Genomic DNA, 20,384 nt, shown 5'->3' with positions numbered 1-20,384 from the left:
TTTTTTGGAGACAAAGTGTTGCTGTGTCACCCAGGCTGGAGAGCGATGGCACAATCTCAGCACTGCAACGTCCGCCTCCCAAATTTCAAGTGATTCTCCTGCCTCGGCCTCCTGAGTAACTGCGATTATAGGCATGTGCCACCATGTCCTGCTAATTTTTGTATTTTTAGTAGAGGAGAGGTGTCATCACTGTTGGCCAGGCTGGTCTCGAATGCCTGACCTTAGGTGATCCACCTGCGTGGCCTCCCAAAGTGCTAGATTACAGGTGTGAGGCACCGTACCCAGCCTTACATTTTTTTATATTATATATTCCTTTTCAGAGCTGTTATTTTTGACTATAAATCTTTCAAATCTCTAGTATGAAGGTTACAAGTGAAAACAGTTAACAGTCAACAGTGTAAGACATATAGTCAATAGTATTTGTTATTAGTATTTAATACAATAGTCAATAATTTATATTTAGGACACAGAAGAATCTGAAAGGGAAAAAAAGTGTAAGCTTTAGAAATAAGAGAACCCCCACCCCCAAAAAATTAGAGATTGAATGACCCATATGATAGATAATAGAATACTACGCATGGATTGCTTATGCTCTTAGGATTCCTATTCCTACTAAGGAAATTGAAGACTATAAACTTGAGCCTGTTCTTTCCTGTGTGCCTCAGTTTTAAGGTGTTTCAAACTGCATTTGGAATGTTTCCTATCCAAATAAAATCTTACATTATCAGGATAAAATTATCCATGTGTGTCCCAGTCACCCTTACGGTGAGTCAAGAAACTCTAATTTGGTCAGTTAAATGCTGGCAACAGTTCCTTCTTTTTTTCAATTCCACACCCCTGACATGACCAAAGGTTTAACATTTTATGACAGGATACATGTGGCCCTCAGAATGACCATGGCATTCTATAGCAAAATCTACACAGAGATATCCAAGAGCAAGAAGGCACACCTGTGATAACAAAATGCTCTGGAAAGTCAGACCCATTCACGTTAGAACTTCTATGAAATCATGATTTAATGGACATCTATTAAATTTTGTCTGTCCATGTCTTTCGGAAACCGTCCTTCCCGATGTAATCCTCATAGAGGTGACCATAACTTCTCGCCTGCCATGCTAGGAGTCAAAGAACCCCATTTCCCTGCACATAGAGATTGGATTAGGGCTGACTCCAGAGCCAACATGGCTATTCAGTCCTTTTGGGGAATTAATATGGGCATTGGGAGGAAAAGTCTCCTTCTACCACTGAAACTACATGGACAATGGAAGCTTGGAGATAATAGCTATTTTCTGAAAAAGTAGACTATACTTGAGAAAAAGCCATTATAGAGGAAATCAAATCTAAAAATTACATGCTTGAATTCTCACTCCTTCAACTATTACTCTAGCCAATAAAATCCTTGACTGGATTTCTAAATTCTGAATAACTGAATTTTGTTTTTCACCTGAACACATCATACTTATATGGAGACTTTTAGAATCACAGTACTATACAGTACATGAAACCAAGTCTCTCATGAAAAATGCTGTCATAAATACGTACAAATATTAAATTTAAAAATTCTGATTTTATATACTCTCTTTTGTACAGAAAAAAATATATTGCATTTTTTTATACAATGTTCCTGTCAGTTTATTTAAAAAAATCAGAAAAGGAGAAAACAGTGAGGATTATGTGAGCCAACACGAGGGTTTAGAATTATGCCAGATACTTGGTAAAAATGTTAGCTTTTTAAAATAGGATTGACTCAATACCAAACTCTTTTAACACCCAACACACAAAGCATGACTTAACATCTAAGTGGATGAGAACTTTCGAAAAATCCTGTGCTTAAAATTAAGCCTGAAGAAAATGTTAATGTTTAAAAATCTCAGGCCAGATGCAGTGGCTCACACCTCTAATTCTAGCACTTTGGGAGGCTGAGGCAGGCAGATCACTTGAGGCTGAGTTTGAGACCAGCTTGGTCAACATGGTAAAACCCCCCCCTCTACAAAATTCCAAAAATTAGCTGGGTGTGGTGGTACGTGCCTGTAGTCCCAGCCACTTGGGAGGCTGAGGCAGAAGAATCACTTGGACCTAGGAGGCAGAGGTTGCAGTGAGCTGAGATCGTGCCACTGCACTCCAGCCTGGGCGATGGAGGCTCCATCTCACAGGGGAAAAAAACAAAAAAACAAAACAAAAAAAAAACAAAAAAAACCTCAATATAAGCTGGTACCATCAATTCAGACATTAATTTATATGCTATTTTTTCAAAAGTGATGAGGTGGCTTCCTTAGAAACACCAAATTAAATAAAAACACGGATAAAATCTTGGCCCATCAATTACTACCTTTTTAATCTTGGGCAAGTTTACTAGCCTCTCTGAGCCCATTTAAATGAGTTTCTTTCTAAAAGCACAAAGTGTTTGTTGCATACAAGGTGCTCAGTTTTATTTATAACTTACTATTATTTCAGGAAAATACCTTTAATAGCAGCTACCAGTTTTGTGTAACTGGTTACAGAAATTCCTAACTGCAGATAGTCATCTTGTCTAGTTTACTGAAGAATACAAACATAATGCCAGTGAAGTGACTTACCATATATCACCAACTGGTTTAATTAAAGGCAAGGCATAAACTAGAACTCAGGTTTTCTAAAAGGTTATTTTTCCACTCTATCACAATGTAGATTTAAAACAAATCCTTAGGCTTTAGTTTTGTCACTGGTAAAGAAAACTGCTGTGAATGTAGGGGAAGATACTCTGCATGCTAGTATGAAAATGAATGCAATAAAACTACAGTTTTAAACATCCTGTAAGAATAAAGTGCCCATGTTCTTTTTCAGGCCAATACAGATTAAATGTAAAACTATGGCGACTTTTTACACAAACTAAGTTTGATACTATAAAAGAAATTAGTCAAATATTCAAATATTCCTAATGTTTATAAAGGCCAAATTCCAAAGGTCAAAACTCCAGGTGTAATTCAAGAAAATTAAAATTCAAAAAATTATTTCATAAATTGTTTTCTTCAGCAGTTCTATTTCTATGTTATAGCTGGTTACCACTGGGAGAGCTGGACAGTTAACTTAAAATACAGAGCTAATGTTAAGAGAGTTAAAAGTCCATTTATGAAGTAAAGTAGAAAGCATGTACAAAGTAGTTTCACTTACCAAAGACAGGTCAATCATTTCTGCTAAAATGTGCCTCAAAAAAAGCAAATCTGGTTCCTATAATCCCTAAACAAACAGCATTCTTTTATGTCCATTATTGCATAATAAAACTTGCAACTAGATAAGAAAAAAAATACGGAAGATAAGTGTCAATCTTTACCAATTTATTTTATACAAAACAGTAGCAATGTAGAATATGGGAATCATCTTCCGCTGCCACGCACGCAAGTTGTGAACATTCCAAGGCAATGTATACAGTTTGGAGAGGACGGCTAAACAATAGCATCAACCACGCTACCGAACATAGGAATTTTTCATTTAAAAAGATTAAAAATTAGATACCAATGTCTTCTTAATATTGCTCTCATCATTGAAGACTGAAGAAAAATAAAAAGTGACTTTATAAGTTTAAAAAAAAAAGAGGCAAAGGGGAAAAAACCAAGAGGCTGCTACAACACTGCCATACAAACCATCATACTTCAATATTTGCATACTTGATAGCAGCATTATTTTTACTGAACCGTGTGCAACTACATGTAGAAACACATCAAAGTAAAATATCATGGCAGTTATCAATCAAGATAAAAAAAGAAAAAAACAAACAAATAACTCTAGGATGAACACACTATAAGATGAACATTTATGGAGAAAGAATCAATATCTACATTCTTGGACTGTTCCATTCTGCCTCAACAAAAGTGTCAATTCAACTGTCAACGGTGCATTTTTGGCGGATTTGAGTATTTCCAGTTCTTATGATACTGCATGCTTGGAACAAAGGGGGGTCATAATAAATCCTTCTACACAATGAACTTTATAGGTAGACAGCTGAAAATAAATTTACTACTTGTAAACACACACAAAAAAAATACAAGATTTTTTGTATCTTTAAACAATCATTGCTTCCAAAAGCGGATTATCTTCGATATCGACCTCTCTCCCCTCGGTCTCTGTCCCGATCACATAATCGCTCTCTTTCTCTTTCTCTATCACGTCCTCTATCTCGCTCTCTGTCTCTTCTGTTATCTCTAGGGCGGTCTCGCTCTCGTTCACGATCTCTTTCACGGGGTCTACTTCTCCGACCACTGACAACAGCTTGTGTTCGACGAAGGAAATCATCCACCCTCATATCATAATCATGCTAGAAAAGGGATGAAATGTATTAGGTATGTCAAAAATGCAAATAGTGTAAGTGGATCCCTGATTTTAAAAAAAAATTTATGGAACAATTTTAAAATATATATAAAAAATAAAAAATTCCCTATGAGGTAACTGAGGTTCGAGAACACTCTAAAGAAATGCATTAATAAATTAATTCCCAGAAAGTAACATGCTGACATAGTTTAGAAAAAGGTTGATGTCTCATTAGACATCTATAAGAGATTATACAAATCTCTTCATGCCATTTTCCATTTAACTTTAATGACTTATCCATCTGATCCCTTCAGTAAAATTTAGGCCAAAGAAATTAATTAGTGATGACCTTCAACCATTATTCACATATGCTGCCAATTATGCTAAGTGTCACCAATGTTTTTCTGGAATAGGCCAGCTCTACATGTTTCCTCCAATTCTACCAACTTCAATTTTACAAACTGAACCAACTCTGCCCTCTTAAGGTGAAATTAGAAAGTATTATATTCCGTATTTTCTTTCAAACTCAATTGTTACAACTACATGATGTGCAAGGAAGATGTCGCTGCTCCTAAACTTGGCCTCTGCTCTAGTTTAAACTTTCTGAGTTCTCAGCTCACCTTATTGATTTTGGTCCCTTTTCAAAACTTAGCTAAAGTAAGATTCAAAAACAATTTCACATTACCCTTTATATATAATAATACGTGATTATGTAAGCAGAGAATATGTATACTAACCAAAAACCCACTACATAAAGATCCATAAAACAGAACTTGTTAAAAAGGATAAATAGAGTTCAGGAAAAAAAAAATCTTAGACTTTGTATTTTAAAAGCCACGTGATCACTTACAGGAATTTTTAAAACACCACAACCCATCTAGTCAACTAAGATTTCATCATAAATAGACTGTATTATTTCTTTCTTGTATGCCTAACTAAAAACAAACAAATTACTAATTAAGTTTGTCAACTGGTTAATTAGTACTCTCAAGTTATTTTAAAAGGTCATATGATTTGATTTGGAGAAAATAACTACCTTTATGAGGATAAGGAAGTTACTGACAACACATAAAAATGTCTCAAAGATAGGGTAGAAAGCTGCTCTGACTCTCACAAATATGCTCACTCTTCGTCTTAAGTGGGAAAATAAAAAGGTGTTTATTTGGCCCCATACAAACTCATCACCCTAAGTAAGGAGGGGAAAACATTCTAACTTGTGTATCCTACTTTAACAACAAAACTACTTTCTAAGCTATCAAATGTATATGCATATGAATTATGCTTCCAACACCTGCCAGAGGACAATTCCACTTTTTAAAATAAGAGTACTATTAGTAAAAAATAAATAAGTCGCATTTAATAAACTCAACCCCACTACTGAAAAACCCAGAAAAGAAAAAAAAGATAAGAGTCTATCTTTTTTCATTGGTCCTATTTTGAAGGCATCAAAGAGAGCTTTCACATCAACCTTATCAAATAATTAACAGAACCAATTAATAAAGGACAATTGTTCTTCTGCTACATATCATTAACAATCTGGTTATTCTCTGCTAGCATCATCACAATAACCAGAGGTAAAACAATTCATCAGTTACTAGTTTTAACATTTGGTAGAATATAGAGCTCATTAGCTATCTTAATACATCATCTATCCTACAAAACTTGGATCAGAATTCACAAAAGTTCAGAAATATCTATTAACAATTTTAATTACACAGTATAATTAAAATCTGAATATGGAAAGAACACAGCCAAGGAACTATACACCTACGACATTTACCTAAAAGGAGTTATATTTGTAGGAGTTTGCCTTAAGCAGTTTGTGATTTGATCAGTAAAAGAAATATATTCTATTTATATAATCCAAAGGGGCATAATCAGGCATTTTTAATAAAAACAAACTGAGAATTACTCCAAAACAGTCTGCAGTAAGAATATGCAACGGTCTGTCATTCACCATACTCTAGTCTCCCCATATTTAAATTACCTACAGAATTCTAAATAGTTCCCTCACACCTTTGCCTCCTTGTGCACTTACTACTCGTTTATCTCTGTATCTTGCTTCATGTGGTACTGGATGATGTCCTGAGTAAGGGGGATGCGCTTGAGGAGGTGGAGCATGGTGCTGATAGTAAGGATGGTGTGGAGGTTGTTCCATTCCTGGATAAGGGGGCTAAAAAAGGAAAACCATTTCCATTAAAAATCTACCAAATACCTTTGTAAACAAGCTATTCTTAGAACCTTTCATCCAAACCACCAATCCTAAACAAATAGCTGAATCTGAACTAGAGATTTACTTTGATGGCATTAAAGTGTTTCAAAATATCCTTTTTGTTTGTTGAAAATTATACATCATCTAAGATATAACGTTTATACTTTTCTACTCCTATCATACAAATACTAATGAAAATAGCAAACACGTACATGGTGCTTACTGTGAGCCAGGCATTGTTCTAAGCACTTTACTAGTCTCAATTAATTCTCACAGCGACCTTATGAGATAGATACTCTTGTTCCTAGTTTACAAAAGGGTAAACTGAGGCAACAAGGAGTTAACTAACCTGCTTATAGTCACACTACTGTTAAAGTGGTGAAGCAGGCATACAACATCAGGCATCCTAGTTCTACAACTGGTGAACTGGTTGACCACTTTGTATGTATCTATTCTTAAAAACATCAACAGGCCAAGTATGATGGCTGATGCCCACATTCTAATGCTTTAGAGGGCTGAGGCAGAAGAATCCCTTAAGCCAGGGGTTGGAGACCACACTGGGAAACAGAGTGAGATCCCGTGTCTGTAAAAAAAATTAGCCAGGCACAGTGGCATGCATCTGTACTCCCAACTACTCAGGAAGCCGAGGTAGGAGGACCACTTGTGCCCAGGAGTTCAAGACTGCAGAGAGCTATGATCACACCACTGCACTCCAGCCTGGGAGACCAAATGAAACTGTTTCTTAAAAAAAAAAAAAAAGGTCCAGGAGCTAATTAACTTTTAAATGCCATTATGAAATGAATAAAGTGTAGATCAAAGATTATTTTCATAGTTACTATCAAGATCATATATTAAATATTTCCATTTTAAAAATTTCCTAGAATCTACAGGGAAAAGTGTCATAACTATCTGCATATAATGGTGTAAAACTGTATACCTTAAAGTAAAACAAAAGTCAGATGAAGAGGCCATATAACATAGAGCATTTAAAATAAAGAGATGCATGTGAAGAAACGTAGAAGCTACTTAAGCTTCCAGGTTTTTATTTCTTGAAAATTAATACTTCAGCTACCTTCAATATCCTAAAATATACTCTAAGAGAAAAATTCAGTTTTCTTAAAGGAAATAATTAAACAGCAGGAATAATCAGGGTCTAATTAATCTTATTTTACAGAGAAAATTAAATTTAGTGAGGCACTATGCTAAACTTCACATGTACTTTGTAAATTTATTTTCTTGACAGTGAGACTGATACTACTACATTAAATATTAAGCTATACCAGGACAGTCATGATGTTCATTTCATTAACCAGGACATAATCAGAACAAGCACAGTACCTTGCACAGAATAAGTACTAAATATTATATTTGATGAGCCAAAGAATCAATGAATACCCATGAAATTTTACAGATGAGGAAAACTAAGAGTTGTATTAAGAAATTGACCCAAGGTCATACAGTTGGGAAGAAAAAGAAATGTATTTGAACCCAAGCAGACCTTTCACTACTAATCACTACAATATGCTATTACGGTTCTCAAGCCTGTACTATTAACACAAATAACTTTTAGTGTTTAGTTTGAAAGACAGCATACAATCATTTACCGCCAAAAATCTGTATTTTAAGTCTCTTTAATGAGTAACTGTAGCAATCATATTCTGACTAAGCACCTGAAATATTAGAAATGCAAATGAAGTTATATAACTTGTAAAAATAAGAGCAATACAAACCATTCCTTGCCAAGGTGGTGGTGGTCCCATGTTATGAAATTCCCTCACATAATCATTGTAGGACTAAAATGAAAGATGATAATGTCAATATAATTAAAAATTATCACAGAACTGCAAAATAAATCTGAGCCTGATTTCATCTATATTAAAGATAAAATGAAATGCTTACCCCATTTAAAAACACATCTCGGCGAACTCCTGAAAATCGTCTGTTGGGAATAAGATTTGTGAAACTAAATTCAGGTAATTCATAAACTAGTTCCAAGAATGTAATTCAAAGCTAGGCAAGAGCGAACCCGACTTACCTGTCGACTTCCTGGTATCGTGGATCCTTTAAATACCCTGTTCAAACATCAAGCATTTGAGTAAATCAAATTTATATTTTTCTATTTTGGCATTATAATTAAACCTTCCTTACCAATCGTTTCAATTCTTTCCATGAAATATGTACTTTAAGTGATGCTACTACTGTATTATCCCATTTTCAAATTTTCTTCTCAGATTACATGAAAATCTAGGAAGTAACTAAATAATTATATTGCAGAATTGTAAACTACTAGAGAAACTTTCATATATGTATCTTCTACGTTCACAGTCCAAATATTGCTAATCAGAAAATTTCTTCATTTTGCATCATAGGGAACGCAAGGGCATCGGAACTATCTTGAGCACACTATGACAGGACTGACTTCCTTAAAACAAATGTTTACTTTCCACCTTGGGTATATATAGGCCTTACCAAGTAAACCACAGACAAGCTTTTCAAAATGTAAACTTAAAGTGGGGGGGAAATTGCAAATGTTGCAAAAATGAAGATGTATACAGTGTAAATGAAAAATCCATGGTGATTAGAAAAATATTCTTTCCCCTGCTTCTTTTAGTAAAAATCCAACAAATTAAAATGTAAAAACATTTGAGTTGTCATGTTACTAGGGAAAAACTATTTTCACTTTCTACAACAGAATCTCCTATTTTGGAAGAATGAGGCTTATCAAGCCACTTGTTATATAATAATTCTATTATGATCACTAACATCAATCTCTATTATGATCACTAACATCAATCTCCTTGTCTAAGTTTCACAAGTGTATCACTGACTCTGTTCTAAATATATGATATCCTTTCTTGAATATAGTTTGCTCTTTTAAATTCCAGTAAGGGATACATTGAAAAGCTATATTTACATTACATACTGAATATTTCCCATTCTTCTCCAAAGACATAAAGATTAAAAAAAAAAAAAAAGCATTATATGAATATATATATATCACATGAAATGCTAACTACCACAAGGAACAAAAAAACCTGATAGAATGTAAAGTTATTGCTTTTCATAACTACATTTAATCTTAAACACATGTGCAGATAAGTTTCCATTTTTGCAAAATTAGCAATTTCAGGTAATTAATAGGATATGATGAGTTACACTGGAATAGATTAGACAACCTTAACAAAGTTAAGGGAAGAATTACACTAATGAGAACTACTAAAATTTCCCAAGATTTAAGTAGTCAGGTCTTGAATTTTTTTCACTTTTAAAACTGTAGGATTGTGAATTTTGTTTTTTTGTTTTTGTTTTTTTTTTTTCAATAATTTGAAATCAAATATCTGCAGGATTATAAAATATTAACCTGGTCTCTGGTGAAACTCAGGGGGATAGTCAATCCTTGGTTTCTTTCTGCTGTTATGAATATCATAATCTTCTGGTCGACGCCTACACAAATTAGACATATTAGAAATTAAACCAAAAACTGCTGGGAGAACAAAGAGTAAAGCAAGAGTTTCTGACAGAGATAAGTACAAAGAATAATCCATTATTTACTTTAAATTAACATCTTAATTTTTAGTAAGCAAATTATTTTTAAATTCCTACATTTTGATTCTCAAATTAATTCCTATAAACCAAGCTTTAAATGTAGTGCTGGAAGCACATATCCCCTGCCATCTCATGCTACGAGAAAACTGCAGACTAGTCCGATCAAAACATGTAAGTCACATTTTAGTAGTCTAAACAAAAGTAAACAAAGCCATTCTCAAACTAAATATCAGTTTAACAATTAAAACACTTTCCCAAATAAAGTCTCCATTCAGTTGAAAAATAAAAATAGAAAACCTATCATTATTTACAATATGTAACTCTAAAATCTATATATTTAAAACTTATAAATGTCATTTTAGGTTAAGTCTAAACAAAATTAAGAATTTATTTTTCCTCTTCTTTGCACAAAATTATGATTTTACATGATCATACAGAAAATCTGATACTTATTAAAAGCAACTTTACATGAAAGTTTTTAAAATCTTAAAAGTTTAAAAAACTAATTTCTTAATATTCCTTAATAACATTTAATTCTTCTTTCTACATTTAATGACATTTAAGAATTAAGGGAATTTTTTTCCAGAGACAATGCCTCAAAATAAAATTGCTTTTATAAATCGGCAATTAATGGGTCAGAATTTTAACAGAGTTCATAAAACTAGTTCAAAATATATTCTTTGGAAGGTGAAATTTTACTGACTACAGAGGGCTGTTCTTTACTGTCTTCCATAAATTGGGTTAATACATCATTAAATACACTTCAATTTACTTAGCAGCTAATAAAGAATTAAACAAAAAAAAAAGGTCCAAAATATTTAGAAAATATATATATCTTTTTACCCTTAAGATCTAAACAACCTGGCATTCACTAGTTTTCAGCTATTTGTTTGCGTGCCAATTGCTTTCATTAACTTTTTCAACACAAGTTCACTCAAACTGTAAAGTTTTGTGCAATAATCCCAAGCCCCCCAACAGAATAAAAACAGTTGCATCTACAATAAATAATACTAAGAAAATTAAAAGCTGGTTTAAAAAACAAACATACCGCTTTCCTGTAGTTTGGGGAGTGCATTTACGACCGGTATAAAACATGATAGTAACAGTTCATATAGTAGTCCAACTACTGACTTTAAGCTGTAAGCCACATACATAAATGGAGGCCCTGGCAGGCTTGAGAGAAGGTGTAGTGGTGTAATAAGTATAGTTTGCAGTCCATTGCAAAACTGAGGTAAAAACTTCACTTGTATATACTGTATTGCACTGGAAACCTCTTAGCTTAAAACTTCAAAAGACATCTTGGTGCTCAGTCCTTTTAGGCCAAAAATAAGGGGCTCTGCCAGGTTTCCTCCTACCTAATCGACAGTGTCCTTTTTAAGCTCAAAGAAATGGGGACTCTTGTTGGATTATCTGTACCTACCACAGGATGTTTCCACCAAAAGGAAATTTAACCAAAGGTTTCATCCCATCAACCATACATCCAATAGTCTTTAGCAGAATATTTTAGATTTAGCTGTGTGCAAATCTACACAGGGGAAGGTGTTGGGTAGAAGGGCTTAAATCAGTTCTTTGCAAAGACTTCTCCAATTCTGTACAAGTTAAACCCCCTTTTTCTGGAAAATGCTGTTTAGTTCATAAAGTAGTGATCAATAACATGGCGATCCTCTAAAAAACACTTTAAGTCCACAGGTACTGCCAGCATCTGGAAAAGTTGTAAACAGACACAGCAACAGCCCTTCTTTTTGGTTTGTTGCCGGGTCTCCCAGGGCCACTTGATCCCCTTTGGAAAGAACCTATTGTTTTCAGAAGATCAGCAAGATGTATGAATTCACTGGGTACATGTTAGAGAATATTTGGCAATAGGATTAACACATCACGGTGATAAAATCTGAAATAGTCCCAATAATGCTCCTCTTGAATATCAAAATAACTTAAATATTTTATCCTCTAAATGAGGCGTCATCTTCTGAAAAAATATTAGTGATCCTTTATAAAAGTCCCATATCTGATAAGGCTTATCCAGAGACACACCTGAAAGAAAAGGCTTTTTACAAAATATTAACAATTTTTGCAAATAAAGACTTCCTCCTCTTCCTTTCTAGCCTGTTCTTAGCAACAAATGCCTACCTCATTTCAACTGTATACATTGTATTATCACAGCATTATCTAATCTGAACTGGTTATCACTGGTTATCAGATAATTTTTCTGCATAAGGAAAGATCCCCATTTTCCTCTTGAAAAATGACTGAGACCAAGGTGACCATGTGAAATCCTCAATGAAGCCACAAACTAGTCCATGCAGCTTGATTTGAGGATTTTCTCTTTCTTCTTTACCGCAGGACAAACTTTTGACGAATCATATTCCTCCATCATGTTATTCTGATACATGTGCCTATTATCAGTCCAAAGAACGTTTCTAACCTTCCCACATCCCGGACTGGTTCTCGACGGGATGGACGTCCTCGAGATCTGGGCTGAGAATGCATTCTTCTCTTGTGACGCATTTTATGAATGACCTGATACAAGTCAATACTTTCATCGGGGGGAAATAGAAGACAAAGCTGGGTTCCACATTCAAGTTCAATTTCCTAGAATAGGAAAGTAGCAATTTATAAAACAAAAACAGGCCCTTTCAACAGGCTTGTATTTTCGTGATGTAGTAGAACAAAAACTGACTTGGAGGCTTTCTTTCCAAAGCTGATGATCATGTGGGATTCGAATAAAACTTCCAGATTTATAAAACATTTCAAAAGTGTTTCGTATATATTTATATGAAGGGTAATAACTAAAAGTGCAGAATCTCCAAAGTTAAATACACAAATGCAGTTGCTTAAAATTCTGTGACAATCACCCTCTGAAAAAAAGGGAATATTTCTTTGTGCAAAATACAAAAATATCAGAGCAAACTCATTTATCTTAATACAATGCAGGAAAAATACATGTTAGTGTATGTGCCAGCAACTTTGATATATAATCTACAAAATGCACTGAAATTCATTAAATTTACCACAAAGGCAGACCAATCTATGGGCTTTTAAAAATTAAATCATTTTCAATTACAGTATAAACATTTTTACTTATGAGGAATAAAACATCGTATTACTTCTGTGCATCCAGGCATAGTGGCTCATGCCTATAATTCCAGCACTTTGGGAGTCCCAGGCAGGCGGATCTCTTGAGGCCAGGAGTTTGGGACCAGCCTCGCAAAATGGTGAAACCCAGTCTCAACCAAAAATACAAAAATTAGCCACTTGCATAACCTGGTCTCCAAAACAATAACAATTAATATTAAAAAATAAAATAAAATTTCTAGTTCAGAATTATGTGAGAAAACTACAAGGGTCAAAGGTTTGGTTTATTTTAAATTACTCCACATTTTCAATTCCTTTTGCAGATTTGAAAACCTGACTAAATATATTTAATCTTCTCAGAAAATTGCTTTCTACTCAGAAAACATGAGCACATATACTTAGTAACAATTCTAAAACGTATTACAGAAACTAAGAATCTGTTAGACAGTGATAATAAAGTAAAAAAGATAATTAAAATCTGGCCAATTCTCTTTAAAAATATTTCCTTCAATTATATGGAAAGTACCATATAAAGTTACCTATATTTCAATATTAATGGATGTCTTATTAGTCTTAATCACAGTAATTATAACTTCAGATAAGACTATTTTCTCAAATACTCACATGATCTCCTTCATAAAAAAAAGGTTAAAACAAATCCATCAATAAAGATCTATAAAAGGATTGATTAAATGTATGTTTTTTGACGAATCAATTAAAACCACAAACCTGTCCATCACGTCCGATCTTTACTGGTTTATGTTCATTCCAAGGATTGGTGAGATGAGCCGACTTAGTGAAGGGTAATTCACGCCTAAATACAAAATAATATCAATTACATTCTGCTGCAGAATCCCGTGAGGGCCTTATACTACCTTTAGTAGTGAATTCCTGTATTGTGACTTAAATATGACTAAAATTTTAAAAATCACTTACTATGGTTCGGTGTTTTCCCTACAGAAAGCCTCGTCAGAGACTAGCTTTTTCCATGTTCTCCAGTTTTCTAAAAAAAGCTTAAAAGCAACGGCTTGAGAACCAAGACAACTTGGGGCTTAAACCCCAGCTCTCTTCTCTGAGCCTGAATCTATTCCTCTGATAACAAGAATATCACCATATATTTTATAGTTATTTTACACAGTTTGCAAATGAAATGACACATAAAATATTTAGCATATCCCTTGTTTCTGTGAACTTAAAAAGTACTTATTAACTGATCAAAAAGAAGCTGGATCTTAATCCAGCTGTTAACATCAAATGAAAAGAGAAGTGTCTCCTAATTTTAGTTGGAGGCTGTTTTCCCTGATTCAACTGTAGTCCCTCATTCAATATGGCAATATTCTTCACTACCCATAGAATGGCTTGAGTTGTGCAATAAATATTTATAAATTCATATATTTGTATTAATTATGCCCTCTATTGAAACTCGAGGGCAGTATCTATATAATTTAAATACTAATAACCTGGTTTTAAGATCTCTGAGCCATAGGACAAAATGGTCTTACCAAACTTAAAAAGATATCCTGTATTTTTCTACTTCTTTGTCAACCTAGCACAATGTCATATGAATACAAAAATGACACAGAACAGTTGTTAGCTACCAAGAAATAACTGTAAATTAACAGTATCTGATAAGGTTTTATCTATCTTTGCATAAAACAAGTAATGCCAAAATAGATGAATACTTTAAAGAACTATTCACTGTGCCTACAATACAAATGAAACTGTTCAGCCAAAGGACAAAGATGAGAAAAACAAGAGTTTGCATCCCTAACATTTCTTCCATAGCCATAAAAGAAAAATAAACAATCATGCACAATTTTCAAAGAGAATGTGTACCATGTGCACAATACAGGTTTGTTTTTTTAATAGGGGTGGTTTTATCTATTTTAAAAGAAAGAAAAATAAACAGAAAATGCTTTACGAAAGAAGTGGCACATGAGATAAGTTTAAAAGAAAAGCAACCCAGGTAAAGCCTTATGTAGATAACTAAGCAGGGTTACATTTGAAACAAAGAGAAGAGCTAGAACAGAGGCATAATGGAAAGGGGAAAACATAAGTAACTTTGTCCAGTGAACATGCCACACACATAACCTTACATGAATTTTCTTGAAGGTGAATATTGACTGCTCAGATCTTTTTTTAAATTTATTTTTATGTTTTAGAGATAGGATCTCACTATTTTGTCCAGGCTGGTCTCAAACACTTAGGCTCAAGCAATCCTCCCACCTCAGTCTCACAAAATAATAGGATTACAGGCATGAGTCACTGCACCCAGCATGAATGCTCGGATTTTATATAATTTTTTTTAAACCTCAAAAAAAAGCTTTGACATTTTGCAGGGAATAAGAAGTTTTTTAGAGTTAAATTAACAAGGTGGTATGTTCTATGATGGTAATTATATATACATCACACACACACACACACACACACACACACGGAAGAGTGGTCAGTGAGTAATGAAAACACCAAGTATCACTTAAAAGCTTGGTTTGTCTAATAAGCACCTTACTTCACTTATCAAAAGTGAGTGAAGAGGAATGTTTTTTCCCCCTTTGCAGGCTGTCAGAAGTAGAAAGACTAGAACAAGTCCACACCAAAGCTTAGAATATTCAGAGGCAGAGATCTAGTTAGTTTTCTTTGTATTTTGTTCAATACTTTAGATTTTTCTTCTAATTGCCAGTTTAAAAGTTATAGGAAAGGAATAAATGAATACCTACAGCTACCAAAATACAGGAAGGTTATAAACAGGATTATCACTGTTATTTAAATATCAGCAATTAAACATCTATGATCCAAAGTAGAAGTAAAAGCATATGCCAAGCTAGATGCATCACTTGGGGTTGAGATTTTTTGGTGGCACTGGTTCTAACTAGATTCAAGAGACATCTGTTCACTGTTTCAACACAGTTAATCTCAGCCAGAACATCACAGAAAACTGTGAAGCCTGAGGCAAAACAGGGCTCAGAATAAATTAAGAGAAATTACAGGGTCCGTGGTCTATGTATCATCCTTACTTTATCCTTTCTTCTCAGATCACAATTATAGAACAAGCAACCTAACAGTTACCTTCTACGCAGGTATGTTATAAAGAAGCATACAGATACAACATATCTTTACTGTGAGTTCTTTGAGAACATAGGAAGAACTCTCTGACATAAGTGATTCTGCAAATAGGGCAAACTGAACAAAAGAACGTAAAATTGTGCAGTTTTTTGTTTTGACAAAGAGTCTCACTGTTGCCCGGGCTGGAGTGCAGTGACATGATCTTGGCTTGCTGCAACCTCCGCCTCCTGAGTTCAAGCAATTCTCATGCCTCAGCATCCCAAATAGCTGAGACTATAGGCATGCGCCACCACACCTGACTAATTTTTATATTTTTAGTAGAGACGGGGTTTCACCATGTTGGCCAGGCTGGTCTTGAACTCCTGGCCTCAAGTGATCCACTAGCCTCAGCCTCCTAAAGTGCTGGGATTACAGGCGTGAGCCACCATGCCCAGCCATGCAGAGGCTCTATATGCTGAATAGTGGTTTGTTGATTAAGGCTAAAAGGAATAATGGAGAGACTTTGAAAGAAAAGAGAAATGGGTTATTTAGAATGGACATGAATATAAAACCTAGTCAGTAAATATAATTCTGGATAAATATTTCATAGATTATGCCTTATTTTGAGATAATTACAGGTGGAAATCTTAGTAAGTCACTTTTTATGCCTCCCTCTGTTTTTCAGCTAAAACATGACACTTATCTGGTCCCAATCTTCCATGTGCCTACCAACCACTTGAACCGTCAGGGATTTTAACAGGTTTGAGGTGGGTCTCAAGATTCTGCATTTTAACTATCAGATGCTACTGATACAAGTGATAGAGGGATAACCCCTAAAGAAGCTGAAGTCTAGTTATTATTAAATCTAAAGGGTCCTTAAATTGAAATCTCATGACTATCATATCTGAAAAAGAAAAAAATATTAATAGCAGTTACTGTTGTTGATAGCAAAGTCCTTAGCATTTGTATTTATTAAATTTAAATCGTTTTAATTCTGAGACTCAAATGTAATTCTCACTATATAGAGAGGATTTAAACTCAGAGTTCAAGTGACTTACCTAAGGAAGTATCAGTGTTAGAAATATCACATGCCCTCTAGAATTATAAAGTATTGTAAAATTACTCGAACAGAACTTAGTGGTATTAAAAAAATTAAAATTATAGTTTTATTGTATAAAAATATTTCTAAATATTTTTATCTAAACCCATAAACTTACTTTAAAATAATAAAAGTACTTTACTGTCCATAATTTTATACTTCACGATAGTAGGACAGTCAATTTGGGTTTGTCTTTACCGCTTCTGTTACTTTACACATTTCAAACAAGTTAGTAAAATAGTCAATAAGTCAATGAAGAGGAACATGATGAATAATCCATGAAAAAATTAATCTTAAAATTAAGAAACAAATTTTTTTATCAGTAATGTAAAAATGAAGGCTAACACAATAAGTAACATTCAAAACAAAATCTGCTGCCACCCATGTAAAAATGGAGAATTATTTTCTCTCCTGTTCTCAAGAAAGCAACACCTGCAAATACGTTACATTACCATGTTTCCTCTGGCCTTTACGGACACGGACACACACACACACGCACACGCACAAAATTTAAAAAATGTGAATTTCTCTACTAAAAAGTAATCACTCCTTCCCCTATAAAGTGTTACCAGATTTTCAAACTTTAATTATAACTTACTTATAATTTTGATTTCTAACAAACTATAAATTTGTATTTTTAAACTCCTGGGAGCAATAGAGTGGAGGTGGGGGATATCTCACCGCCTAACATTGCATTCCAATACCACAATTACGTATTTTTTCATTTATTGTACCTTTCCATGAGGATATGTGCACAATTACTTCCACATATATTTAAGAGACAAACTATAATTTAACTATTTTCTACTTCGAAGAATTTAGATGATGTCCAATTCTTCCCCACAGAAAGTAATAATCGGACGAAGTATTTTTTCTGATAACTTTTTGCTATGCTATTATCAACCTAATACAGTTATGTGTCACTTAATGACAGGATACAATTCATCAGATGATTTCACTGTGTGAACATCACAGAATGTATTTACACAAACCTAAATGGTACAGTCTACTACATACCTAGGATATATGGTAAGACCTATTTCTTCTAGCCTACCAATCTGCACAGCATGTTACTGTACTGAATAGTGTAGGTAACTGCAACACAATGGAAAGTACTTGTGTATCTCAACATAGAAAAGGTATAGTAAAATATGGTACTATCGGTACCTCTTACAGGTCCTATAATCTTAAGGGACAAGATTCTTTCTTGATGGATATGTCATTATGCAGTAAGTGACTGTATGGCATTTCTACTTTATTACTGCCCCTATCTTCACAGCTCCTCACTATCCTACAGTGAAAGCTTAGACTGACTCATATTCATTCATTCTTACCCATCTTTGCCATTTGATCTTCTCTTTTACTACCATCTGCTTCATAAAAAAATGTGGCTCCTGATCCTACTCAAACATATATCCTCCCACCCACCATAGTTTGTTTCCATGCCCTTCCTTGACTTAGTCTGCTTTCCTGCATATGCACAGCATTTTTTTCTTAACCAATTCCTCTGTGCTCTTCAAGATCCAATATCCATTAATAACTTAAAACTCACAAAGTTAACTATCTCCTTTCAGACACTTAACAAAAATTAATTTTATAGGTAATAGACTTGTGTGTGCCATGTAAAGATCACTTAAATAATGAGCTTCTTGTGTAAAATAATTCAGTAAGCAGTAAGGACCTAAAAATAGTGACAACTCTTTTCAAAATAAACCTTTTTTTCTAATAAATAGTTAAATAGTAACTCAGTTTTAAAAGATCACAATAGCAACTAAAACATCATTTGCTAACCTCCTCAAAAAATATGAATTGTCCACAACTAAATTAGTTACCTCTGAAGCTGTCAGTCTAAGTCAGAGTACTTATTTCCCATTCCACAATAGCTGACACTTTAAATTGCTAAAATTATATAGATATGCCAGACATTTCAAGCCACTGTCCAATTCATTTACTGCTATATTACTAATACAGAAAACAAATACAACTTTAGACTTAATATACCTTTGTTGTTTGTGTCCTACATTAGATGATAAAGGTAGTAAACAAGGTAAGGTAAGCATATGTTGATGGTTTTACTTTAACACATTATTCTAAACTGGCAGCATATTCAAAACTTCAGTTATCTATACTAAAGTGTCTAATTTACCTGCAAATCCAGTCAATTTTAAAGACACCTCCCAGCATTTTAGCACTCATTCCTGCTGGAAGCACCCAGTGTATAGGAGATCCTCCGTGATGTGATTCTGAAGAAAGTCTTGCAAACCCTAAGAGAATCATATCATAATATAATATGTAGATGCTAATATAATTAATGTGTTTACATGTCCAAATTATTTTTATTCTTACCTTGAAATTTTCCACTCTCTCTGACAGAAAATATTAAGATAACACTCCTTGCAGATCTGAATGCAACATTTAATTTCTTCTCATTTACAGGGAGCGTGGACCATACACCCTATACAAATAACACAGAGACCACAAAGTGCAATTAACTACAAATCTTTTGGGTTTCCAGTTATGTTTGTAAAAAAAAAAAAAAAAAAAAAAAAGCTACATGTTTTGGTGTGCTTTCAATTTAAGTAAGCTATAATGAAGAAAGGTTTGATTTATCAGCTGTCAGAATAATGTAGTAATAATTTATAAAAACCTAAGAGAAAAATGGAGACAATTACCAACTTTACAAGATTAAAGCTACCAGTAAACACACAGAGGTGGGGTTCAAATCAAAGGGACCAGAATTCTATACAGTAAAACCAATCACCTACAATTATTTTAATAGTACAACCATTTACAGTGGTAAATACATCCTGTTTGAAGATGAATCACAACTTAGAAGTTTGTATTCCTGAAAAACTGTGCCTAATCAAGAAATTAAAACTTACTGTATTAGTCAAGAATCTAGCATTTTTCTATTTAAGTTCATTTTTTAAAGCAGTTTTTAAGTTCAAATATTTATGTATCAACAGTTTGACTGAAGAGGCCTATGTTTTACCTAGAGCTGGAAGATATTTGTTAATTTCTATGGCATTTTAACCAATTCTTCATTCTTAACAGATAAAAAGAAACAGAGTAATAAGGTAAGACAGATACTATGCTATCATTCAGCTCACACCAATCTGCTCATACAAA

At 33.8% G+C, this 20,384-nt stretch overlaps 1 protein-coding gene across 4 annotated transcripts in view; it reads right to left on the bottom strand.

The window, feature by feature from the left end:
• Positions 1-3,293: 3,293 nt before the first annotated feature.
• The window catches only part of YTHDC1 (YTH domain containing 1), a 36,664-nt gene continuing 19,573 nt past the window's right edge, over positions 3,294-20,384 (bottom strand). For 2 of the 4 annotated variants that reach the window (XM_017516561.2, XM_017516563.2), the window contains 10 exons: positions 19,602-19,710; positions 19,402-19,519; positions 13,844-13,928; positions 12,465-12,631; positions 9,858-9,940; positions 8,532-8,568; positions 8,396-8,459; positions 8,227-8,289; positions 6,323-6,457; positions 3,294-4,291 (listed from right to left, as the gene is read on the bottom strand). In XM_017516561.2, the coding sequence (XP_017372050.1) occupies positions 4,067-4,291; positions 6,323-6,457; positions 8,227-8,289; positions 8,396-8,459; positions 8,532-8,568; positions 9,858-9,940; positions 12,465-12,631; positions 13,844-13,928; positions 19,402-19,519; positions 19,602-19,710 (1,086 nt within the window). In that variant the 3' untranslated portion in view covers positions 3,294-4,066. The remainder of the gene's footprint in view (positions 4,292-6,322; positions 6,458-8,226; positions 8,290-8,395; positions 8,460-8,531; positions 8,569-9,857; positions 9,941-12,464; positions 12,632-13,843; positions 13,929-19,401; positions 19,520-19,601; positions 19,711-20,384) is intronic. The other 2 variants (XM_017516562.2, XM_017516564.2) reach the window with 1 other exon arrangement.

The sequence above is a fragment of the Cebus imitator genome, unplaced genomic scaffold (genome assembly GCF_001604975.1).
Source record: "Cebus imitator isolate Cc_AM_T3 unplaced genomic scaffold, Cebus_imitator-1.0 Scaffold594, whole genome shotgun sequence".
Classification (NCBI taxonomy): domain Eukaryota; kingdom Metazoa; phylum Chordata; class Mammalia; order Primates; family Cebidae; genus Cebus; species Cebus imitator.
Note: the sequence above shows the minus strand (reverse complement) of the source record. Positions and strands in the feature narration are given on the sequence as shown.